Below are 26,129 nucleotides of genomic sequence, written 5' to 3'. Positions count from 1 at the left end.
GTAATCCCCTACAGACATGCCCACACCTGTGGTTCTCAACCTTCCCAGTGCAGCAACCTTTAATACAGTTCCTCACGCTGTGGTGACCTCCCCCAACCCCCCACCTAATTATTTTGTTGCTACTTCGTAACTATACTTATGCTACTGTTGTGAATAGTAATGTAAATATATAATACACAAGGTGTCTGATATGGGACTCCCAAAGGGGTTGTGATCCATACAGATCTAATTGGGAACCACTGGTCTAGACAGGGTTTCACTGAGACGCTTTTCAGGTGATCTGAGGCTGTGTTAAGTTGAAAACTAACCACCGTACTCATAATGAAGCTAACGTTACATAAGTGGTGGGTACACTGAATTATTTAAGAATAACGAGGAAGCCGGACAGTGGTGGTGCACGCCTTTAATCTCAGCACTCGGGAGGCAGAGGCAGGTGTATTTCTGAGTTTGAGACCAGCCAGGTCTACAAAGTGAGTTCCAGGACAGCCAGGGATATACAGAGAAACCCTGTCTCGAAAAACAAAAACAAAAACAAAAAAAGAATAATGAGGAGAGAGCTGGAGAGATAGCTCAGTGGTTAAGAGCACTTCTAGAGGTCCTGAGTTCAGTTCCCAGCAACCACATGGTGGCTCATAACCATCTGTAATGGGATCTGATGCCCTCTTTTGGTGTGTCTGAAGACAACTGCAGTGTACTCATAAAAATAAAATGAATGTATAAATAAAAAATAAAATTTAAAAAAAAGAATAATGAGGAGAAAAAAATTATCTGGGCTGGGCAGATAGATAGCTCAGTCTGCTCCCTTTATAAGCACAGGAGCCTGAATCCTCAGGAACCAATATTTTAAAAGCTGTCTGTCTGGCACTCACTGGAGAGGGAAAGGCATGTGGATCGAGTCTAGCTTACTTGGTGAGGCCAGGAAAGACCCTGTCATACAAGAAAAAATGAAGCAGATAGTGTCTAAGGAGCAGTGTCCTCTGTCACACACATACACACACACACACAGAGAGAGGAGAGAGAGAGAGAGAGAGAGAGAGAGAGAGAGAGAGAGAGAGAGAGAGAGAGAGAGAGAGAGAGAGAGAGAGAGCATGAGAAGGAGAGGCAGTTTCAGTAGATGTATAATTTAAAAAATATGTACTGTGGCCTGCGGTGAACTGAATACACCAGTACAGGGCACAGGGGTGTGGAGGGCCAGAAGCTGAATGTTTTCATACAAAAACCTCTAAAAATAAATAACAGGTCTCATAAACATGTCATATCCAAGTGTTCTGTAGTCATGACCTAGTTTGTATCTTTTCCTTTTTTTATGAGAAAGAGTTTATAAATGTAGCACTTGCCAGTGCTGGCACTGTTTGTCTGCATTCATGCCTGCCATGTTTCCAGAGACTGTAGGGCCTCCCTGGGGATGCTGCTGAGGTGAACTTCAGCACCAGCATGGACACTCCAGGGCTGCACAACTAGCTCCTCACCCCACCCAGCCCCGGAGTGCTACGTGCTTTCCAGTGTTGCTTGCGTGGATACAAGAACTAAAAAGACAGTCTGGGTGGTTAGCTGGCTCCGATGGTAGAACACTTGTCTAGTATGCAAAAGGCCCTGGGCATGAAGTCCCAGGTTCCATCTTCAGTATGCCCTGAGCTGGGCATTGTGGGTATGTCTGTAATATCAGGACTTTAAAGGTAGAGGCAGAAATGGAAGGTCAAAGTTATCCTCAGCTACATAGAGAATTCCAGGCTAGCCTTGGCTACATGATTTCCTGTCTGAACTAAAATAAAGAAGACTTTATTATTATTTTTTTAGGTTTTAGTTTGCATAAAACAGAAACTCTATCATGAATGTCTCTGTATTCCAGCTTTATCTTTCTTTATTTTTCTTAATGCCTCTTTTTCTGTGGTTCATTCAGGCCACACCTTCTTAGAAGCTTCTTGCTGGAATGATTTTCTCCTTAAAAAAATTCCTTTAAAACAATTTACTTTATTATTTTTAATTATGTGTATCTCTGTGTGCTCATATATGGGTATGTACATAGGAGTCCAAGTGTGCTGAGAGGCCAGAAGAGGGCACTGGGTCTCCTGAAGCTGGGGTTCAGGTGTCTGTGAGCTGCCTATCTTGGGGGCTGAGAATTGAACTTGGCAAGAGCTGTACCTCTAGCACAGTGGCCCTCAACCTTCCTAAAGCCGCGACTGTTTAATAAGTTCCATGTTGTGGTGATCTGCCCCCAACCATAAAATTATTCCCATTGTTACTTCATCACTGTAATTTTGATCCTGTTATGAACTGTAATGTAAATATCTGTGTTTTCTGATAGTCTTAGGTGACCCCTGTGAAAGAGTTCTTCAAGTCTCTGAAGGGGTCGAGACCCACAGGTTAAGTAAGAACCATTGTTCCACCTGGCAGTGGTGGTGCACACCTTTAATCCCAGCACTTGGGAGGCAGAGGCAGGCGGATTTCTGAGTTTGAGGCCAGCCTGGTCTACAAAGTGAGTTCCAGGACAGCCAGGGCTATACAGAGAAACTGTCTCGAAAAAAAAACAAAACCAACCAACCAACCAACCAACCAACCAACCAACCAAACAAACAAACAAACAGAACCATTGTTTCAGGCCCCCTTCTCCCTCCCTCTAAACAATTCTTTAGGACCACTCACTGCTGTGGCTATGAAATGAATCTGTGACTGATACATATGTCTCTAATTTTAAAATCAATATAATGATGTATATGATAGCAGAGGAATAAAAGTAGCACCATACATAATTAATGTGCTTTTGCCAAGATAAATGACTACTCAGGACTGTACCAGAAGCCAGCAGTACTCAGACGTCTGTATCTAAAGTAGGAGCGGGAGGATGACTAGACTCTAGAATATTATTGGCATTATTTTTTCTTAGTGTTTAGTGTGTTGAAATAAAAGCTCAACAGATATATTCGTAAGCACACATGGAATTCCTTAGCCCGCGGCAGTTATATATATGATGGGCACAGATATGCTGACTCATGTGGCAAATGGAACCGCCTTCAGCGTCCTGGTTTCCCAAAGGGAGAGAAGGTTCAGTTTCCCTAGACTTACATACTAGTTGTATTCCCAGAAAAATTTGTGTGCACTCAAAGATGCCAGCATATGCCATGTTCACATATAAACACAGATAAAATTCTAACGTGATTGGAAGAAGCACATTTTCACAGAAGCGAAGATCCAGCTGGACTTCTGTATCTATCCCCCCTACCAAACTGGGGTGGCCTCAAAGAAAGCGCCTGCACTACTCCAGAACATCCCCTAGGGGGTGGACGTGCTGCGAATTGGGCGGTTGCTGAACCGGGAGGAAAGCCTATGAAACATTTAGCAAGGTGCCAGGCAAATGGTCTCCTTTCCAGGATGCAGCTAATATAGCCACCCAGTGAATAGGCAGGGGCTTGTACTGGGGGAGCTGCAGCATAAAAGGCAAGAGAGGCTTACAACAGCTTTTGCTTCTGCTGAACCCCCTTCCTTCCCCTTCAAAGAAGAGACTTTGCTCGCGTACAGAACACCAGGGAGCATGATGAGCCCTAGTTTGCTCACCTGCACTTTTACATGTGTAGATGCTCTGGATGCAAAAACCAAGTGTGGAACGATGATCCCTTTCTTTTAGAGAGCCTGCTGTGCAGCGTGTGTGTGCATTGGGGGTGCGGCGCCTGCAGAGAGGGAAGATGTTCCAGGAGAGGGGCATGTTTCAAGACTTCTAGTCAGACCTCAAGAACAATTGAATCACACAGCAAAGGAAAATGCTTGTTAAAATACCAAACAAATAAACGCACAAACAGATTAGAGGTGGGGACGCAGCTCTGTGCTAAAGCCCGTGCTAAGCTTTTCTGCTCCTGTCTCCAGGACCGCAGTGAAAAAGAAAATATAATTTTCAAAAAGCAGAATATTAGGAGGGGGATGAAGTCTAAAAGCCACTGCGTTAACGTTTTAGCCAACTCTGTCGCAGCCTGTGACATCGACCTCTACAGTGCTCAAGGCCTGGATATTTTTGTTCTTTGAGGTGATTCTTCGACTACCGTTGAGAGGGCAGCCAATGGGATCACCTGGAACAAAAAAAGAAAAAGGAAAACAAAAACAAAACAAAAAACAACCCCCACAATCCAGGATGCGAGAGGACGGAGGGCTCTGTACATGTGAAGCATTGGTACCATGAACAGCGTCAGGATCAGTGATAGAAACTGTGTGTGTGTGTGTGTGTGTGCCTTAAGCCCAGTGAACATGGCGTTTCATTTTCTTTAAAGAAAAGAAGGGGCTGTTGAAATTTTCATTTTCTTCATAGGAAAAAAAAAGGAGTGTTGAAATGACCTAGTTCGATGCTTTCAGTTTACATTTGAAATTATTGTTTAAACACACACACACACACACACACACACACACACACACACACACACCAGAAGACCGAACTGGAGCCGAGATCACTCAGATCTGATCCCAACAAAATGTGACTCCCTTCTCATCTCCGGAACCCCACAGAGACATTTAAATCCTATCCTGACTTCTATATTCCCTGGCAAAGCGGAAACCAAGAAAGGAAACCGGTTACTCTCAAAGGAAAACAGGGTGGATTCCTTTAAATGAAGGAATTGGCATGTTAGAGTACTCAGATTAAATTTAGAGACGGATACCAACCTATTGATAAAATCTAGACTCTCTAGAGCTCGGATGTAAATGCCATCAATCGGGTCCCCAATCCGTTAGGCAACCGGTTCGCCTGTGGGTCTTCCCCAGTCGGCCCTGTGGACCAGGTTGCAGCTTCGCTGGGGAGACCAGGCTCACTGCCCAAGTGTGGGAAGTTGTTATGGTCAGTGATGAAGAACAGGGGTGAGCATCCGCAGCAGAGGGGTCTTGAAGGGGACGGATCCTGAACGCTTAGAGAGAGTGGCAGATGGATGGGAAAGGCCCAAGGATAGTCGCAATGGGAGGTCTGGGGGCGGGGGGACAAGCCACGGTTTCAGCAGTACCTCAATCTAAGTTGGTGCAAGAGAGAAACTGAGATGAGAGTTAAAGCCATTTAAGGGCAGCAGATCCAAAGACTTGGGAACAGGTGAATCCTGGTGCCTGCTTGGGCAGGCGGGGACAAGGTGCAATCCTTGTAGCCTGTGTGGCTTCGGGAGAAAAAAAAGGCCGGATGAGCTGCGATGCCCTCTCTCCTGCCCACACGCGGTCACAGGCTCCGAGGACTGCAGAGTAATTAGGGTGGAGGGGTCCCTCCTGGGCACCAATCCGCGACGTGAGTGGGGGGCGCGTCCTCCGTCACGCCCTCACCCAGCCTTGCGCTAGCCGCAGGCTGGTCCCCACGCCCCCTAACAGTTCCTTCAGCTTCCACGCGTCTGGACCGTCCGGGGCCCTCCCTCTCCACCCGCCTGGGTGCATCGATACCGGTGCCCCGGCTTAGCGCCTCGGGGCGGGTCCCTGCCGCCCGCACCTGCCCCCGGGGGCGGAGCGCAGCGGCGACAGCGCGGCACCAGCCTCCGCCACTCGCTGTGCTAGCGGCGGACCTGCCGCTCACCGCGGTACGGGTGAAGCTCTCTCTCGGTGCCCTCGGTCCCTGGCACTTTGGACTCGTGTCTCCATCGTAGTCCGCTTCGCCTCGGGGGATCTGCAGCCCCGGCGCCATGGAGCCGGCTCTGGGCAGCGAGCGCCGCAGCCCCCCTGGCCCCGGAGTCCCGCGGCCGCCACCGCGGGGCCACGCGCCCTCGACCGCCGCCCCTGCCCCCAGCCCGGCTCCGATGAGCTCCTCTGTGCAATCTGATGAGGAACGGCAGCCACGGATCAGTGAGAGCGGCCAGTTCAGCGACGGGTTGGAAGACCGAGGTGAGCTACCACCGCCCCGCGCTCCTTCCTCTCCGCCCCTCTGAAGCCACCTGTCCCTTATATGCGGAGCTTGGTGCAAAGAGCGGAAGCGAGTGTTCCACCTTTCGGGATCCATGAGGGTCGGGCAGCGGCGCCTCCCGAGAGCCTCTTTCAGTTTTCCGATCTCGGCGGGTGCTTAGGCCAGCCTTCTCCGGTGCTCGCGGGAAAAGTTTGCAGACAGGGTTCTTGGTGTCTTACGGGGGACCAAGGGATTCCTCTCGGTGCTGGGAGATGTGGGTTCCAAAGCATCCCGCTGCGCAAGCCCAGCCATCCGGGGAAAGTTTTTTTTTAATTATTTATTTATTTATTTATTTATTTATTTATTTATTTATTTATTTATTGGGTTAGTGGCAGAGCATCCGCTAGGGTGACAGCTAGGGTCCCCTTAGCCTCTGGATGTGCGCGGGGGCGGAAGCTCCCTGGATCCTGGGTCACAGCGGTCACCGCCCCATAGTGTGAGGGTGCTGGCGGAGAGGTTAGGATGTTTGGGGTCTGGCTACCAACCTGATCTGCACAGATGCTACCCGCGCTGATACTTCCTGGACAGAGTGTGTCCAGCTCTGAGTCCTCCCTTGGACGCTGGCCTTGTACCTGGTGCGTCTCCTGGAAGGCATCTCCATCTCCCGCTTACAGCCACTGGCTCCTTAGTGGGGCTGCTTCGAACGTTAGGGATCCCTCATTCCCCCACCTGGCTCTCCTTCCCCATCCTGCTCTAGCGGCCTTCAGCTTGGGTTCTTTACGAAGACGACCGCATCTACACCTTTCCCCTTTCTTGCTGCTTCTTAATTGGCCCTCCTCTCGAAAATTATCAACGGTGCTGCTGAAACCGTTGCTGGCGGATTTGGGGGTCTCTGCAGCACGGTCTTTTCTCAGGCAGCCGACTCTGTACACCTCTATTCATTTTTTTCCCTTTTTCTTGGAAGCTTTCATCTGTCGACTGTAGAGTGCTTATATTATTTTAGTTCTGGCAGGTTTCTGTCCTATTCTTAGTACCTCCTGAACATCTTTATATTCCGGTTTCGCGTTGGGATACAGGATCTCTTCCTTAGAGATTCCGAATTGTAGCGTGTGAAACAGGATGACATGGAAACAGATTTCCCAGAGAAACAGCAGAGATGCTGTGTGCGGAACTGGAGCCGCTCCAGCTTGGAACGAGTTCTGCACCCGGGTTGCAGGTCCTTTCCCTGTTCCCACAGAACTCCATAGCCTTAGAGACAGGAGAGTGGATGGCATCATCAGAAAGCCAGAAAAGCCTCTCACTTTAATTCTGGGGTGTGAGAATTACCTTTGCCTCGCAAGATTCAAACATCTCACCTTGAAGAAAGACGGATACTCTCAGGTTGGGCTTAATTCTGTAGCATTGCGGGTTATCTGTAAGCACCGAGCAGTCTCTCTCTCCTACCCCTGCACAAGGGCAGACAAGAAACCCATACTAGGATGAATTGATATTTAGTAATATCTAGAGGCCATGCTTCAGTGTTAAATGAAAACAAAAACACAACAAAAACCTCTTCTAAATACATTCTTTAGGTTTTCTGTCAGTGGTCAAATGAACTTCATTTTCTATTATATCGTCTCCTGAAAGCATTCACTGTTTATAAACCAGTGCTCTGTGGAAGCCTGCGTATCACACACAACCTCTCTGTCAGGATGAATCGTGTCTTCCACAGAGCCCAGGGTTCCATGCCATTTTGAGCTAGCTGAAAGCCGCTGTAACATTCTTTTGTTACACCCACTCCTGGCTGCAAAGAAAGAGTTAATGATAAATGAAGACCCAGAAGGCTGCCTGGGAGATTGGTTGTAATATTTTATATGCTTGTGTTATTTTATCTTTCTTGTATCCAATTTTTGCTATCTCTTGGGAATGGTTCAGGGGTGGTGACATCTTTCCCACCAGAGACATGAACTGGGGAAGAGGAAAACTCCTTAGTCTCCCCATCTCTCCTTGGATGCAGTGGCTTTCTGCTGGGCCCAATCCCTACAGGGTGTGGGGGATGGGCACTCTGGCCACACATCTGCCCTCCATACTATTTTTTGTATTGACTTTCTTTAGAGGTGGTAGAACCGTGTGGCAGACAGCTTCTGATTCCCAATGGAGAGTTGTTTTATAACCCAGTGGTTTGGAATTTTGGAGACAATTTCTTATTAGAAGTGAAATGGACAATTTCCCAGAATTCCGGCCAGCTTAGAATGGCCCATCATTACGGTAACAGCTGATTGAGCCTGTGGTTCAGGAAGCAAGCAGGTATTATGAGTTTTAAGACCTTGAGGAAACAACACACACACACACACACACACACACAAGACACACAGACACACAAAGGCACACAGACACACACACTCAGAGGAGGAGCCCAATTCATCTTCTGGCTTTCTTCTTCCCTTCTTTAATATCCATTTCTCTATGATTTTGTCCCAAACCTTAGGGTTTGGCCCCACCTTAGAGAGTTATGGCTTTATTTAGCTCATTCTCTAGCTGTCCATCTTAAAGACAAAACAAACAAACAATAACAACAAATCCTTCCTGCAGAGAGTTGAAGCTCAGTGGCTTGGTGTAGTGACTCAGACCTAGAATGCCAGCCAGCATTTGGGAAACAGAAGCCTAAGGGTCACTGTGAGCCCATGGCCAACCTGGGCTACACATCAAATTCCAGGCCAGGAGATATCAGTGATAAATAGTTCAGTACTAAGCACATTGCATCTTCACATATATTTGCCCCCGCCTTTATACTTTGTTAATATTTCCCTTGGTATTGTCAGATCCCGTTATGAGATTTAAGTTGGGCTAAAATTCCACCGTGGAAGCCGGCTGTGGGCAGGGATTCTGCGGCCCTGCACATGGACCTGAGCCCCGTTTTAGTTTCTGTTGGGCTGGTAGGCCTGACTCCGACCTGTTTGATGCTTCTTTCTGGACCCTCACCGTTCCTCCACGTTCCTGTGACTCATGAGTGTGCAAGCATCTGGCATTGATATAGAAGAGCCGGTGTAGAGATCACCCTGAGCTGAGCCCTTGTGCGTCTTCATGTTCTTCTTCCCTTGGAGGAGTAGAGAGTGCCCATTTTCGGCATCAGCCCTGCATGTGTCTATGTATGTATATATTATTTGTGTGTGTGCCAGGTACATGTATGTAGAGGCCAGAGATAACTTCAAGTGTCAGTCCTTAAGTGCTGTCATCTTATTTTGGGAACAGAATCTCTCACTGATCCAGATCTGTTTCATTCCACTAGCTGGCCAGTGAGCTTCCAGGGACCCAAGCGTGCATCACAATCCCGGGATTTTACACAGGTTCTGTGGCTTGAACTTGGGATCTCATGCTTGTGCAGCAAGCTCCTTACCCACTGAGCCTCCTCCTGAGCCCCTCAGCTGCATCTTTAGAAAGGAAATGAAGAGCCGGCACAGTTGCATGGAAAGAGAAAAGCCCTTCCTCCTTTGGACAGTGTTTCCATTACAATGACTTTATGTTTTTCCCCCTCTCCCCAATGTTACAATCTCCTAGGGGAGCCACGAGGAAAGTCAGGTCTGGGGAAGGACTTCCAGTCCTACTGGCTCAGAAAACCCAGAAGCCACTGAAGCAGGTGGTCCAGCCCCCTATGGCTGCCACCTGAATCTCTCATGGGGAGGAGTGTTGGGTCTGGTGGAGAGGCCAGGGGAAGCACCCTCGGGTGTGGTCAGGACCAGGTGTGCTGTTGAAACCAGCCAGTTCTGGAAGGAGAAATAAACACTGCCCAGCAGAATGGGCAAGGGTGCACACAGTGATGACTGTCTCTGTGGAAAAGTAAACTGACTTCTTAAAGGGATTGTGCCCCTACCGGACAAACCTCTTGAAATGGGTGCTCTCAGAATGCCAGGCAAACGAGCCAGTGATTTGAGCTGGTACTTAAATGGTGTGGTTTCACTTCTCCTGAAACCAGGAGGCTAGGATGAAAAAGAAATTGCGTGTGTGTGTGTGTGTGTGTGTGTGTGTGTGTGTGTGTGTGTGTGAGAGAGAGAGGGGGGGGGGAGGACTCTTTCTCTTGCTCTCAGTGTTCCATAGTTGCCTGTAGTTCTTTGTCTAGGGTTGAGATCCCATATGATTTCCCCCTTCCATGTTAGCATGTTTGTTCTTAACATCCTTGTTCAGGTCTTGTTTAGGCAGCTATGTTGATAAGACATTATGGGTATAGCTTCTGTGACATTTCTAGGAGATGAAATCTCACTCCATCTTATATTTCAAGACGGGATCTCTCACTGAACTTGGAGCTAGTCTGACTAGCCAACAAGTCCCATAATCCTTCTGCTTCCTGCACTAGAGTTCCAGGTATGCTTCCGTGTCTGTCTTTTATGTGGGTTCCTGGGATCTGAACCTAGGTCCTCAGAGATTTTCACAGGAAGCACCTTACCCACCGAACCATCTCTCTCTTGATAGAAAGATAAAAAAAAAAACACATTTGGGAAAAGGGAAGGAAATTTTTAGGGGTGTGTGGAACCTGTTTATTCTAGGTGATAGCTTCCCTTGGACACAAGAGTCGTTGCAGTTAGAGGTAAAAATTTAGATTTAGAAAAATCTAGATTTTTTTCTAGAGCCCAGGAAGAAGCAGAGAAAGGTAATGCCCAGTTATCATTCAAAGGCACCAGGACCTGCAGTGGAATCTGTCAGGACAAGAGGCCTGTCTTCCCTTCCAAATGCAACTATTTATTCACTGTTTGGAGATTATGCCTCTCATACCCCAGGCCGTCCTCAAACTCACATATAGCTGAGGATGATCTTGGACTTCTGTCCATCTGCCTCCACTTCTGGAGGGACCACAGCTGTCTACCACAATGCCCGATTTATTCGGTGCTGGGAATAGAACCCCTGGCCTGTGAGTGGCAGGCAAACACCATACCAACTGAGCTACAACTGCAGCTCCCACTTCTGAACTAATGAAGGAAGTGTGAGGATAGCTTCCCAGTGCAATGGTGAAGACGGGGCTAATAACTCCTGATTGCTTTCTCATTTACCTCTGGTCCTATATAAGCTCCCCTTCCTACCCGGCTTTATTCGCTTCCATGTCTACTGGGCTGTCTGCTCACAAAACACCCTTCTCCAAAGTCCTGCTTGCTTTGTGTGAGGCCTGTTCAAGGATGATTGTTAGCTAGTTCAGCTAAGTCTTTGTTAAATTTTTTTAGGTGAGAGGTTGAGACAGGGTGTCTCTATTTTGTAGCCCTGATTGTCCTAGAACACACTGTGTAGACCAGGCTGGCCTTGAACTCACAAAGATTGGCCTGCCTCTGCCTCCCGAGTGCTGGGATTAAAGGCACATGCCACCATGCTCAGCTGTTGATTTTTTTTTTTTTAAACAGGATGCTGTTTGAGCAGTGACGCTTCGTGAGAAAATGATTTCCCAAAGCATGTTACTTTGGCATGCTAGGCACTCTGAGAGGAAGGTTTCCAGAAGGCATTAGAGCAAAGTAAAGGTTCCCCTTGTCCCCTTGTCCTTTTTCTTCCTGTTTCCATTTCACCCCAAGGCTGACCATAGAAACTAGAATTCCAGGCTGGGAGAAGGTGCTGTTGTTAAAAAGCTTGCCTTGCAAGCCTGCAGACCTGAGTTGTAGCCCCAGAACTCAATTATAAGATGCTGGGTGTGGTGATACATGCTTGCAACCCCAATGCTGATGAGGTGGAGACAGGCATATCCCTGGGGCCTGGTGGCGAGAAGCCTAAGCAGAATGGATGGGTTCCAGGTTGAGTGAGAGATGCTGTTCCAAAATAAGTGTCAGATGGAATGACACTTGAGGTTAACCTCTGGCCTCCACACACATGCACATGTGTGTGTACATGCACCTGCACACACACCAGTGTGTGTACACACACCCACTCCAGCATATGTATACATACACACTAGCATATGTACACCTACCCACACATTCACATACACACACCCACTCCAGCATATGTATACACACATGTACCAGCTTGTGTACACACAGACACACAGACACACAGACACACACACACACACACACACCCCAAACGTTAAAACAAAATAGGAAAGAATCTTCGATCCTCTCCCCTCAAAGATAGCTATAAGCTCAAGAATTACTGTTTTCTATGCAACCCGCCCTCAAGTGTAAGAAGTGGTCACAGAGAAACTCTGACTGCCCTTGTCTAATCGTGACTCACAATGCTTCATTCTAGAAGGAGTCCTGACCCACACCCATCACATCAGTGTCTTGCATAAAACACCAAGGCTTGGAGCAGACCCATCTTGTTGAGTTTCTGTGCTTCACTCATCTCTTATTTAATCCCATCTCTACAGGGATATGCATTTTTCATTGAATCTGAGCATAAAAATAGACCCCCTTGGCTTTTGGGTCTATTCTTTCCTGAAGCCTTCCATGTTACATTGGATTGATGATCTCTGTCTCTCTGTCTGTCTGTCTGTCTGTCTGTCTGTCTGTCTGTCTGTCTCTCCCTTTCTGCCTTTCTCTCTTGCTTCAGCCCTCCTCTCCCTCCCCTCTCTTCCCCTCTTTCTTTCTCTCTCTTCTTTCCTCTCCCTCTTCCCCTTTACTTTATTTTCCTTTCATCTTTTCCTCTAGTCTAGCGTTCAAACTCCTTATGCATTTGAAGATAACCTTGAAATCATGATTCTCCCATCTCCATATCCAAAGTGCTAGTATTTTGGCATTCATTACCATGTCTGGTTTATACAGTGCTAAGGACTGAACTCAGGGCTTCATGCATGCCAGGCAAACTCTCTATTGATTGAGCTATATCTCAACCCCATCACATAGATCTTTGTTTTAATATATTTGTTACATTTCCCTTCCCCACCCCCATTAACCTGTCCTGTAGGTGTGTCAGTTTTGGTCCTAATTATAGAGGATGAGTGTTCCAGTCCCTTTTGCTCCTACAGTGATGGTCAGTCAGATAAATGAATGGTGCTCATATCACATACTGTGACATTTTGCAAATGCTGCCTAAGCTTTACCCCCCATATTTGTCATTGTCTATAGCTACTGTGATGAAACTGTCCAATCTCTGAGAGACACATTATGCAGCCAGAGTTGGCAAACTGGCTTTTACTTGTATAAGATATATGACTGAAAATGTGGCTCTCTGGCAACCAAGAAATGGCACATACAGTCTCCTCCTCTTCTTCCTCTTCCTCCTTTTGGTTTTTCCAAGGCAGGGTTTTTCTGTGAAGCTGTGGCTGTCCAGGAATTCACTCTGTATAACAGGCTGGCCTGGAACTCAAAGATCTGCCTGCCTCTGCCTCCCAGGTGCTGGAATTAAAGGCACATAGCCACTGCCTGGTTACAATTTTATTCTTTCAAAATACTTTTATTATTGTTATTTATTTATGGGTACTGGATATCAAACTTGAGTTTGAGTGCAAGAGCAGTATGTGCTCTTAAGAACTAAGCCATTCTCAACCCTTACAATTTTATTCTCAAAGGGTAAGAACGAAGTACAAATCAGGCTCAATCTGAAGATGTTTAAGTGGGCACTGCTGGCGAGTTGTCGAAGATTCATGCCCTTGAAAAGGGTTCCTTATGTGCAAAGCCCAGGAGAGAAATAAAGCCTTTTGTACTTGTAGCTTTCCCCTGGAACTAGCTCTGGCTTTGGCAGTTTTACTGTACTATCATATTCTGTGTGTGTGTGTGTTTGTGTGTGTGTGTGTGCACGCACCCACTCGCAAGCGTGCTTGTCTATATGTAGGTGTAATTCTGTTTCAGAAGTCTTTCCCCAGGAATGCTATATACCTTGAGACAGAGTCTCTCATTGGCTTGGAACTCATCAAGTAGGGTATATTGACTGGCTGGTAAGCTCCAGGCATCTGCTTGTCTCTGTTTCCCAAGTGCTGGAATTACAAGCATGTATTACCATGCCCGACTATTTCATAGGGAGAATCAAACTCAGGTCCTCATGTTATCTTCCTAGACCCCTGAAAGGGTTTAAAAATTTTTAATTAATTGACTAGCTAATCAGTTATTTGCTTAATTGTGCTTCATACAAAGGAAGAAGAAAACAAAACATGCTGTATAATCCGGGCCTGTGGCTGCTGGTTGCCAAGGGGGTCCAGTGTGGGCATTCGTACAGTCTATGAATCTTTGGGTTGTATGAATCTGACACTGCTGTTGGGACTGTACTAGTGGATCAGTGCTCAGCTTTGAGCAGCCCAATGCCTAATCAGTTACTACAGTTCTTTCCTAATGGAAAGGTTTTCTTGGGATGAGGAAATTCTACTGCCCCAAGTGATTTAGTGCAGGGGACAAAACAATGGCACGGTGACCTCAGGTGTAAGGTATGTGGAGTTCCTCTAACTCAGAGAGCTTCTGCTACCCTGGGGAAACGCTCATCCGATACTGCCAGGGATGCCACATCCTCTAATCATCTTCTAATTGTGAAAGCACATTGTGGGCCAGACAAAACACATCCCAGTTCACAGGCTGTGGGTTTGCAATCTTTGAATGAGATGCTGTAGCTCTGGGGTGTATGTTCTGTCTTATGGAAACGCCTTACTCTCTCTCCTCCCTGTTTCTATCAGGTTTACTAGAAAGCAGCACCCGACTGAAACCTCACGAAGCCCAGAACTACAGGAAGAAGGCATTGTGGGTATCCTGGCTGTCCATTATTGTCACCCTGGCCCTGGCAGTGGCCGCCTTCAGTGAGTATCAGGGAGTTTTGCCAATCAATATCCTCCCGTTGCTGGCCTTTCCCTCTAGCCCCTATGGGAGTGTGCCTTGCTTTTAGTTGACTGTTATTGATGAGTAAAAAAAAAAATTTTTTTTTAGATGGTTGGATATTCAGGGTACTCATGAATTAGTAAAACGGTTTCACTCCTGTGCAAAGGGAAGAGGTATGAGAGAGAAATAACTGAGAGCTTCATTTCTCATCAGTATGCAGGTTTGTGGAAGTGGATTCCGGCTGGCACCAGCCGAATAGTGAAAATAGTCTCTTGGCAGATGCCTTCAGCTCGGGCTGACATGACAAATACACATCCCGGAGATTCGGATTTTGAGCCTAATGCAACTAGATGAGTCCAATATTGCAGCAAGCTCTCTTCTTTCCCTCTCGACTGTGTGTTGTGCAAGGTCAGGAACAAAATCACATGTACAATTTTAATGAAAGAAAAATGGAAGAGCCTTCTTTCAGGGATTTGGCACATGAAAATAAAATAATATCTTCTGAGATGCTATGAAAATGGAGCAGTTTCTGTCTGTAGATGATCCTGTTTGGGGATCTGGAATTCCTGTGGTGGTTTTTCTCCAATGACACTCACAGCTTATGAAACATGCATGTGCTACTTATTCTTATTAACCACAGTGATCTATCTATACACAAGCCTAAGCAGAGAGCTACAGCTCAACCTTGGCAGGGATTGCACTTTTTATTTTATTTTATTTTATTTTTGGGGGGATTACACTTTTTTTTTTACTCCTTACCCCCACCCCAATGGTGGAGAAAATGTGAATGTATTTTTTAAATTGTATTTTATAAATTTTGTGATAAAAAGAGAAATCTGTGTTCTAAGTGCTAAACATCCTACAAGGTGCCTCGGGGTAGAGGGAAACTGGACCATGGTCATTAGGCGGCATGGCTGTGTGTGAGTTGTTTAAAATTCTCTTCTGCTGCTGGAAGTTAGGGCTGGATCCCAAGGGGGCGGGGTGAGAATTTGATCAAATGCTCCCTTCAAAACTCCGCATAGATTATTAGAGACAATTTATATTAGAAACACAGTAGCCTGGCTCTAAACAAACCCCAAAATATTCAGAATACAGAAATAATACATTTTAGGAAATAAACATTTATCAATGATCCAGAAGTCTAACCAGGAAGAATTCCGACTTTTGGAAATATAATAGCCCCTCTCTCCTCTCACCTCCCTCCTCTTTATAATGAGACCAAAATAACAAGGCAGTGACTGTCCCTTGAGGGTAATTTGGTTGTTGTGGCTGGTAGGGGGACTGGAGATCAGACGTGGCAATTTACATATGTGAGGAAAAGAGGAAGGGGGGGAAGGGGTCATTTACACACCAGATAATGTTCCTCAGACACGTCTCTGCGCCCTGAAAAGCTGTTGGGGCACCATTCTCTGGTGTTTAAGTAGGGGCTGAGCAAGAAGGGTTGTGAATGGGTCTTTCCTTTGGAGTATTAGTGTTACATTCGATGTGCTTAAGCCATGTAATAGGGGAAAGATAGGAAGAAAATTCAGCTTCACTTGTCATACCCAGCCAGGTGGATAACGCTAAAAATATTTCATTTCCTTCAATGGAAAACGTCCACATAAGGCCAGAGCATGGCTGTGTGGAAGGGCTTCTTGTTCCTTTTCTTTTGAAAACCACCTTACTTCTTTATGGCAGAACTACTGAACTTAAACCCTTTCACTTCCCTTTAAAAGATTTATCTTTATTGATTATCTATATAGATGCATGTGCTTGTCCATTTGGCATCTGAACATCCCAGGAGGCCCGAAGAGGCATGGAGCTGCCTGGAGTTACAAGCAGTTGTGGAACATAAACACTGGGAACTGAACTCAGCTCCTTTGCAAAAGCAGCAAGTGTACTTAACCCCTGGCCATCTCTCTTTTTTTTTATTTTATTATTATTATTATTATTATTATTATTATTATTATTTTATTTATTTTTTTTTTTTTTGGTTTTTCGAGACAGGGTTTCTCTGTGTAGCCCTGGCTGTCCTGGTACTCACTTTGTAGAGCAGGCTGGCCTCGAACTCAGAAATCCACCTGCCTCTGCCTCCCGAGTGCTGGGATTAAAGGCGTGCGCCACCACGCCCGGCTTCCTGGCCATCTCTCTAGGTGCTAACTTCTTGCCTATAGCTTGTGGATGATGTTATATTTATCATGACCTGTGTTATGTTCTGTGTCTTTTGTTTCATTTGTGAATTGCTTCTAACTGCTTCTGATTTAGTTAAACTCCAAACCAGAGACGACAAATCATATTTTGCCCCACTTAAGTTAGAATAGCTTCTCTGTGTGTGTGTGTGTGTACATGCCTGCATGCTGCTGAGATCAGAGAGGATGTCTGCTCTATCACTCACCACCTCGTTCCCTTGAGATGGGGTATTATCTCACCAAGCCTGGAGCTGGACTGGCAGCCAGAAAACCCTTATAATTGCTATTACAAGCCCTACACTGTCCTGGGGTTACAGGCACTCAAAGCTACACTCAGCTTTTTATGTGGGGGCCAGCGATTCAAACTGATGTTCTCATGCCTGCACAGCAAGTACTCTTATTGACTGTACCATCTCCCCCATGCACTGGTTTTGATATTACTTGGTGAGATAATAATGTGGACTGCTGAAGCATCAATATAAAAATATGATAATGTATCTTGGAATAATTCAGAGAGTCCTAGATTGGTTTTAAAATAGATTCGGTGTATAATGGGCAGTGTGGAAAATATCAATCTTCTTATGAATGGATATGAAAACAGGTCTGTTGTAATAATGAGGTCAGAGAGAAATTAGAAGTTCAGCCTCAAAACTCAGGGTTTTGACAACATTGATGTCTGTGTTAAAATGGTTGGAGAAAATGTATTCTGACTCTGATTTTGAGGCTTGAGCACAAGTTAATTTTTAGGGACTAGATACGTGCTTGTTCTGTGGGAAATGAAGATATGTTAGAAGTAATATTAAGGAAACAATCTTTTTTTTCTGAGATAGTGCCTTAGTTTCTTCTTGCTGATGTGATCAAATACTCTGACTAAAGCAACTTAAGGGAGCAAGGGCTATTTTGGTGTATGGTTCCAGGGTACAAGACATTATGGAGGTAAAGCCACAGTGAACAGAATATAAGGTAGCTGGTCTCATAGCCTCCACAGTCAAGAATCAAAGACATACCAAGGTTCCAGCATTAGCTCCTTGCTTCCAGTTTATTCAGTGTAGCATCCCTCCTCAGGGAATGATGGTGCCCACAGTGGGCAGGCCTTCCCAATTCAGTTAACACAATCAAGATAATCCCCCACAGGCTAGTCCAGAGGCTGGTCCTCAAGGTGAATCTAGATCCTGTCAACTTGACAACACCAACCATCATAGATACATAGCTCCATGAAAGCAAAATAAAACACAACACAACAGCCTCAAACTCAATAGCAAAGCCCCATAAACTGAAAGCACTCTAAACCAAAATCTCAGAAAAAGCTCATTTAAAATTTTAGTACAGGGGGTTAGTCCAGACAGTGAAGTGCTAAGAGAATGGTAATCTGAGTCTGACCTATGTTAAAAACAAACAAACAAGCTGGTGTGGCGGTGCACACTTGTAATATCGGTGCTAGAGAGGTTGAGATGTGCAGACTCCTGGAGTGCCTTGGCTGGCCAGCTTAGCCTACTTTGTGAACTCAAGGCTAGTGAAAGACCCTGTCTCGGAAAACAAGATGGTGCTAGTGTGGTAGTGCATCCAGTTAACTGGAGCATTTGGGAGGCAGAGGAAAGTGGATCTCTGAGAGTTTGAGGCCAGCCTGGTTTACATAGCAGGCTTTGTCAGCCAAAGCTACATAGTGAGGCCCATCTTAAAAAGAGACCAAAAAAAAAAAAAAAAAATCAAGACGAATGGTGCCCTAGGACTAACATCTGAAGTCGTTTGTTCTCCACATACATGCACATACATGCCTCTACACACACATGTGCCATTGCCTATACAGACACACACAAAAAAATGAGTGCATTAGCAGACTTCAGAACTAGGAAATCAGATCTCTGATAGGATTGAATTCTTTTTTATATGTGGAGACATTTTTTAAATGGGCAGACATATAGGTCTGCACCATGGGGCATCAGTCCAAGGGCTGACGAAGGCATTGGATCCCTTGGAGCTGGAGTTACAGATAGTTGTGGGCTGCCATGTGGGTGCTAAGAATTAAACCTGTAAGAGCAGCCAGTGCTCTTAACCACCGAGCCATTTCTCCAGGACCGAATGCAGAGACTTTAATTTATTTGATTTTAATTTAAACTCTTGGCCTTTAAGCACAGTAATATAATCTATATGCATCCTTGACAAAAGCTTTTCTGTTTATTTATAACGTTTGTGCACGTGTGTGATGGTATGTGTGTGGAAGTTGGAGGACTTTCAGAGGTCCGTTCTCTCTTTTTGCCTATGTGCTCAAAGTCTTCTGTCTTGAAGCCCATACCCTTTTTTTATTTCTGTATTAAGGGTGACAGAAGTGAGATAGATAGAATAAGATCATATGATTTATCTGTGTTAGTAGGAACATCTTGGAACTTCCTAAAATGTCTGTCTTCTTACCTCAGTGAATACATGATCATATAGAAAAGGATCAAGACAACTTACTGGACACGGTGATATATATCTGCATTCCTAGCATCATGAGACTGAGGCAGGAGGATTGAGAGCATAAAGTCAGCTAATGTTATAGAGATGAGTCCCCTTTCCCCAGGTTTCCCTGTGTAGCCCTGGCTGTCCTGGAACTAGTTCTGTAGACCTAGAATGCACAGAGATCTGCCTGCCTTTGTTGAGATTGAAGGCATGGACCACCACTGCTAGGCTGTTTAGAATGGTCTTAAAAGTCCAACCTGGACCCTTTGAACTTCAGCAGGACTGGAGCCATGCTCTTTGGTCTAGCTCAGAATCACAGACAGATTCCTTCTCAGAGATCCCTCCTCAGCTGCATGGCCTCACCACCTAAAAAAGGCGTATAACTGTACTGGAAGAAAGACAGTCTAAAGCTCTTTGGTTATTAGCTTATTGAAATCATGCACTCCAAGAAATTGGGACTTCCCCAGGAATCTCCTGCTAGAGAAGAAAAGAGCAGGAGTCTGGTACCAGCCAGAGGAAGGACTTGTTTCCTAGAAAAAGATTTTACACTCTTCTCACTTGTCAGACCTTGTGGCAGGAGTGACTGGAGCCCAGAGCATGATGGGCCATTGAGGGGCGGGGCCACACCTTGACCCAGACCATTTAGCTGTTGTCTTGCCTTCTCTGAAGATGGTCTTGGGGAGTCAGTGGATGCCTTTGTTCCTTTTCCCAGTGTGGCTATGTTGAGCAATTCCCTCCTTTCTGCTTTTCACTATTATTTATTTGGTGCATCGGCCTTTTGAGGATGAGTAGTTGCGCCTTCTTGTTAAGGCCACCAAGGCCCAGGCTCTGACTATAACGGCCGCTAGCAGAGACCTCCTCATGTGCTGACTTTCTCCCCTTTCTCTCAGGCTACGTGGTGGGTGAAGTCCCGGTGTTTGTGCCTGTGTCCCTAAGAGCTTCTTCAGCTGAGATCCTTTGCTGGATTTGCTGGTCTTATATTCTTTTTTTGAAGAGACAAGTGTGCTCACATGATAACCATTCATGAGCCTGGAGGCACTTGCTGCATCTTCCCACCTGTTCTTCTCTTCCTGTTTCTGCCCAGGCATGGTGCCTTTACATGCCCTCTGCTTGCTACTTCTGGTGCAGATGTTGTCTTCTTTGTCGTCTTCTTTTTTTCGGGTCTTGTAAACAATGTGAGCTTCTCCACAAGAACAGCCTCCAAGTGGAGCATTTGGTGTTGCTGACCTGGGCCATGAGGCAGTTCAGGGGGTTGTGGGCAGGAAGTCTCGAGCCACATCCTGGGGGTGTTGGTGGGATAACTTTTCCCTGTCAATGTGTTCTGGGAGTGATAACTACAGAGGCTGCTTCAGGGAGGTGGAAACGGAAGTAAGAACCCAGAAGAAACTGGCTTTGAGAACTTTGCCCTGAAAACTTCCCACCTCTAGGCTCTTCCTTCCTAGCCTCCAGGTCATGTCACCACTGATGCTCAGGCTTGCCTCTGGGTTGCCCACCCTGGGCAGCTCAGGAACACAGAGCAGCACTTTAGTCTGATGCACGTCCAGTGAGGCTTACCACGACCTTACTCTTGGTTCCTGTTTGAACTGGTCTTTCCCCATGCCCCAGCTATGGGGGTTTTAGTGAGCAGATGCTTTGGTGGTCCCCAGGTGCACCTACTGTCTGCCTTCAAACCCACGGACTTGTGCTTCTCTTCCTCTTAGATACCGTGCTTCCTGGCTTCTAGGCGTTTTATTTTATTATACTATACCTTATTTAGTTCTATTTGATTTACTTTTGGGTGTGTGTGAGTGTATGGTGTGTGTGTGTGTGTGTGTGTGTGTGTCTGTGTGTGGTGTGCTTGTTGAGATAGTCTTTTTCTGAGCCTGGATCTCACTATTTGGTTAGGCTATCTGGCCAATGTGTTCTAGTGATCCACTTGTCTCTACTGCCCGAATCGTCTAAGATGATGTATGTACACATGCCTTTTTTTTTTTTTTAAACATGGACGCTAGAGATCCAGACTTGGGTTATTTATCCTGATGGTCCAGCAGGCACCTTTCTAACTGAGCCATCTCATCTCTATTTTCCTTTATACAGACTCTTACTAGGTAGCTGAAGATGACCTCAAAATCCTCCTCCTTTTACCTCAGCCTCCTGCATTCTGGATGGCAGGTGTGCACCATAACACCTGTCTTCCTGACAAATTCTCACTTAATATCAGATTTTATTTAACCCTTAAAATAGAAATTTAAAAAAAAAAGCACCTCTCCTAGGACGCCCTCTCCAAGGCTCTCCAGAGTGAGTTAGGCGCCCCTCTCCCACGGACACTGAAGATAAGACATGTCACACAGGCACTTGGATCACCTCAGTGTTGCTTCTGTGATAACCTACACTCCTCAGTGCTGTGAGCCCGGTTTCTCTAGTCTTTATTTCTGGTCCCTGAAGCAGTTCACCTGGAGGTATTGGCTGCAGTAAATTTGACATCTCCCTGCTGAGGCTACTGTGAACATAGTGGATTGATATTGTGTTTCCCAGTGTGAATTCCAGACAAAGGAATGGTGGCTAGCTCAGGGCTCAGAAGCTGAGCGGCACCTCGGCACCTCAGGCTTTGCTGACTCTCCATGACGGTAGTTTCAGGAGCATGACCGTCTCCCCCAACCCCCTCCTACCCTTTCCTTCCCCCTTCCTGACTGAAGGTCCTAGACTTCCACTGAAGGAGACTGGTCTCCACTGCTGTTAGGAGGGTGCATCTTCCCCAGTTTCTTGCTCACAAAGAGCTGCTGTTTGCAGTCAGGAGTGGAGGAGGGGTTTCAGCAGCTGCCTGCTGGTCCTGCCTCCATTCTGTTCTCAGTGCTTTCTGCACACAGCCTTAATTAAAGTGTGGCCAGGGTACATTAGCACAAGGGCCAAAGATACATAGGGGAGCTGAGTGGTGCTCTCACTCTCGCTGTACTTGCCAGGCCTGTCCTAAGCTCCTTGCTCTGGTCTGAAGTGGCAGAGTTGTCCCGAGAGATGGCTGAGGGCTTATCTGGCTGCCTCCCTGTCTATGAGCACTGGAAGAGACAGGTTCCCTGCTCTGCCTAATGGACCAGGCTGTGACTTGGGCCTCTGAGAACTGCCCCTTTAAGGTGAAGTTTCGGTGTAGCTCTTGGACAAAATGTGACTTCAAAGGGTCTTATGCTGTGTTCTGGGATGTGAGGACATCTGATAGAAACATAGAAACAGATGGAGATAGTTGGGGGCGGGGAGGGGAGAGAGAGAGAGAGAGAGAGAGAGAGAGAGAGAGAGAGAGAGAGAGAGAGAGAGAGAGAGAGAGAGAGATACCCAGTAAAGAAGGATATAGAGCTGAAGGTGTGACTTGAGTTGGAAGAGTCCTTGCCTAACATAAGGAAGCTCCGGGTTTAATTCCTAGCACAGCATAGAAGAGGCGTGGTGCTGCGTTGCCTCTAATCTCAGTACTCGGAAGGGAAAGGCAGGCATGACAGAGGGCAAGGTCATCCTCACACTACATAATGACCCTCTTCTGATAAACTAAAGGGTGCTGGAGAGATGGCTCAGGGGTTATGAGTGCTTATTACTCTTGGAGAGGATGTGAGGTCACAGGGACATTGGTCACGATGTGCACATAGCAGCATTGTTGTACCCGGCAGGAATTCCAGACACTTAGACATGGAGGCGGCTTAGGCTAAGCCACCTCTTCTCAGCATTCTGGAAGCTGTGAGTTTGAGAGAGGAAGGTGGGTCAGGAAGCGACTTCTTCAAAGGCTTTTCTTCCTGGCATATGGATGAGTATTTTCTCCTCAAGTCATCCTGTGGTTCTCTCTCTGTGTACGTTCATGCCCTAGTTTCTCCCTCCTCCAAGGATGGCAGTCCTGTTGGATTACGACACCTACACCCCAACAAGGATTTCATTTAAACTACATTTCAAGAATGATGTCATTGGGGTAGTGAGGTGGCTCAGCAAGCAAAGGCTCAAAAGCAAACTTTCAGCCAACTGATCTGAGTTTAAGCCCCAGGACCCACATGATGGAAGAACACACAATCCATCAAGTTCTTTTCTGACCTCCACACATACATGTGTGCACTAACACACACAGATAGATAAGTGTAATACAACAAAATACCACATGCTGACATACTGGGAGTTTAGAGCCTCAGCATGTGAAATTTGAGGCGATATGATCTGGCCACTTTGGGCAGCACCAAGACAGGTGGGAGAAATGAACACCTTAGAATAAAGAATGTTGGGGCTGGTGAGATGGTTCAGTGATTAAGAGCAGTGCCTGCTCTTCCAGAGAGTCCTGAGTTCAATTCCCAACAGCCACATGGTAGCTCATATCTGTCTATGAGGAGATCTGATCCCCTCTTGCGACATGCAGCTGTACATGCCACCAGAATACTCATGCATAAAAAAATTAATTAAAAATAAAAAGAATAAGGACTGTTGCCTTCAGTGAAAGAACAGACTGGTCTAACCACACCCACTAGCCCAAGGAAAGGGGAGGGGAGTCCTGTGAGCTGTACAGCTCTGAGTGACAAGAGAGGATGGGGTGTCAATAGGGAGCCTTTCTCTAAGATGTATAGCCACAAGGCTGGCTTCATTCAGATTTGTACTTGGAATTTCCTTAGCTTAGTTGACAGGGAACTAGACCTGGGTCCTTGAGATTCACTGTTGGAACCTTCTTAATATGTGCTGTAGCCAGGATTTTCCATGACTGGGCTAGTTTATAATAAACACAGAAATAATGTGTGGGCATAATGCAGGTAAACCGTCCTCAGTAGTCTCTCCTCTAAGTGTGTTGATTAGCCAGCAGCCTCTCCATTAACTGACATTGGAGGCTTATTGGGGGCTGGGACTGGCACTGAAGAGTAAGAACTGGGGGTGGAGGGGTGGCTCAGTCCGTAAAGTAAGACCTTGCCTTGCAAGCATGAGGACCTGAGTTCAATTCCCAAGGCCCACATTTAGAAAGCCAGGTATGGGGTCATTTTCTAGGAAAGTGGAGACAGGTGGCTCAATGCAGTTCACTGGTCAGCCAGCCAAGGTGAATTAGAGAATTCTAGGCCAGCGAGAGACCCCGACTCAAACAAATACCAAAACAAAACCAAGGTGGCAGGACCTGAGGAACAATGGCTGGGTCCCTTGGCTTGTTCACACTCACTCACACACTTGTGTGCCCTCACACATGTGAACACATAACGAGCACATGCACACAGAAATAACAGTTGAGAGGGAGCCGGGGAAGCAGGGGTGTGGTGAGAGTTGGAGTCTGATTGCAGTGCTGTTGTCTTGGAGGCTCATCCATAGAACCTGGAAGCTGAGCTTGGCCCTCTCTGAGTTCTCTGATTGGAGCCAGAGGGACAGACTGGCTTTTGGTATGGACGACCAAAAGACAGGCGTAACATGGAGAGCATGGTCCTAGCGTAGAGGTGCAGCCATTACAAATCCTAGCAGCTGAGGGAGTGGCTGTAATTTTCTTATTAAAAATTCTCTCTCTCTCTCTCTCTCTCTCTCTCTCTCTCTCTCTCTCTCTCTCTCTCTGTATGTGTGTAAAACACAAATGTGGAGGTCAGGGGACAATGGGGGGCTTGGTTCTCTCTTTGCACTATCTGGATCTGGGGGATAGAACTAAAGTTGTTAGGCTTTGTGGCAAGTGCCTTTACCCACTGAGCCATCTCACTGGCCCAATATTCTTTCTATTAACATTTTTATTTGCAATTTTTAAAATCGGAATAATTACACCATTTCTCTCTCATTCTCTCCTCCCTCGAATCCCTCCACTGTCCCCCTCCTTGCTACCTCTCAAATTCATGGCCTCCTTTTCCCTTTATTATTGATATATATACACACACACACACACACACACACATACACACACAGTTGCTTGTGAGTATATGGTTTCAGACTGACAACTTTGTATGCCTGGCTATTTTTTTAAGCGAAACTTTAATATGCACACAATTCTGAAACAAGAACTTCAGTCAGCCTTATCCTCTCTCCTCCATGTCTCCTCTGCTCCCCTTCTCAAAGGGTACGATTTACCTCTGTAGTGATTCTTATATGTATGAAAGCATCTCATTTACCTGGAGTCTTTTGGATAGACACCCAGGAGCAGCACAGCCAGGTCATGGTACAAAGGCTTTTTAACCTAAAGTATATACCAAACAATCTAGCTATAAGCACACTAAAAGGGAATCTGTGCATCAGAAAGAACCTGTAAAACACAGAGATGAGCCACTGGGTAGAAAACATCCGTACAATAGTCACTCAAGTAGAGACAAGGAAACGTACAAGATGTGATTGCACTTGTGTGTGCGCGCGCGCGCGGTAGATGTGTGTGTGTGTGTGTGTGTATAAGAAGCCAGAGGTTGACTCCAGTATCTTCCTGTATCACTTTCTTCTTTTTTTTTAATTTTTAATATTTTTATTACATATTTTCCTCAATTACATTTCCAATGCTATCCCAAAAGTCCCCCATAGCACCCCCCCACTTCCCTACCCACCCATTCCCATTCTTTTGGCCCTGGCATTCCCCTATATTGGGGCATATAAAGTTTGCAAGTCCAATGGGCCTCTCTTTCCAGTGATGGCCGACTAGGCCATCTTTGGATACATATGCAGCTAGAGACAAGAGCTCCGGGGTACTGGTTAGTACATCCTGTTGTTCCAACAATAGGGTTGCAGATCCCTTTAGCTCCTTGGGTACTTTCTCTAGCTTCTCCATTGGGAGCCCTGTGATACATCCAATAGCTGACTGTGAACATCCACTCCTGTGTTTGCTAGGCCCCTGCATCGTACACAAGAGACAGCTATATTTGGGTCCTTTCAGCAAAATCTTGCTAGTGTATGCAATGGTGTCAGCATTTAGAAGCTGATTATGGGATGGAACCCTGGATACGGCAGTCTCTAAATGGTCCATCCTTTCATCACAGCTACGAACTTTGTCTCTGTAACTCCTTCCCTGGGTGTTTTGTTCCCAATTCTAAGAAGGTGCACAGTGTCCACACTTTGGTCTTCATTCTTCTTGAG

The 26,129-nt window shown here is 46.2% G+C and overlaps 1 protein-coding gene across 1 annotated transcript in view; it reads left to right on the top strand.

The window, feature by feature from the left end:
• Positions 1-5,511: 5,511 nt before the first annotated feature.
• The window catches only part of Tmem163 (transmembrane protein 163), a 179,868-nt gene continuing 159,250 nt past the window's right edge, over positions 5,512-26,129 (top strand). Inside the window, exons 1-2 of the mRNA XM_021172523.3 lie at positions 5,512-5,829; positions 14,379-14,498. Of these exons, the coding sequence (XP_021028182.1) occupies positions 5,631-5,829; positions 14,379-14,498 (319 nt within the window). The 5' untranslated portion in view covers positions 5,512-5,630. The remainder of the gene's footprint in view (positions 5,830-14,378; positions 14,499-26,129) is intronic.

This window comes from Mus caroli, unplaced genomic scaffold (genome assembly GCF_978045245.1).
Source record: "Mus caroli unplaced genomic scaffold, Mus_caroli_1 scaffold_1, whole genome shotgun sequence".
Taxonomy (NCBI): domain Eukaryota; kingdom Metazoa; phylum Chordata; class Mammalia; order Rodentia; family Muridae; genus Mus; species Mus caroli.
Note: the sequence above shows the minus strand (reverse complement) of the source record. Positions and strands in the feature narration are given on the sequence as shown.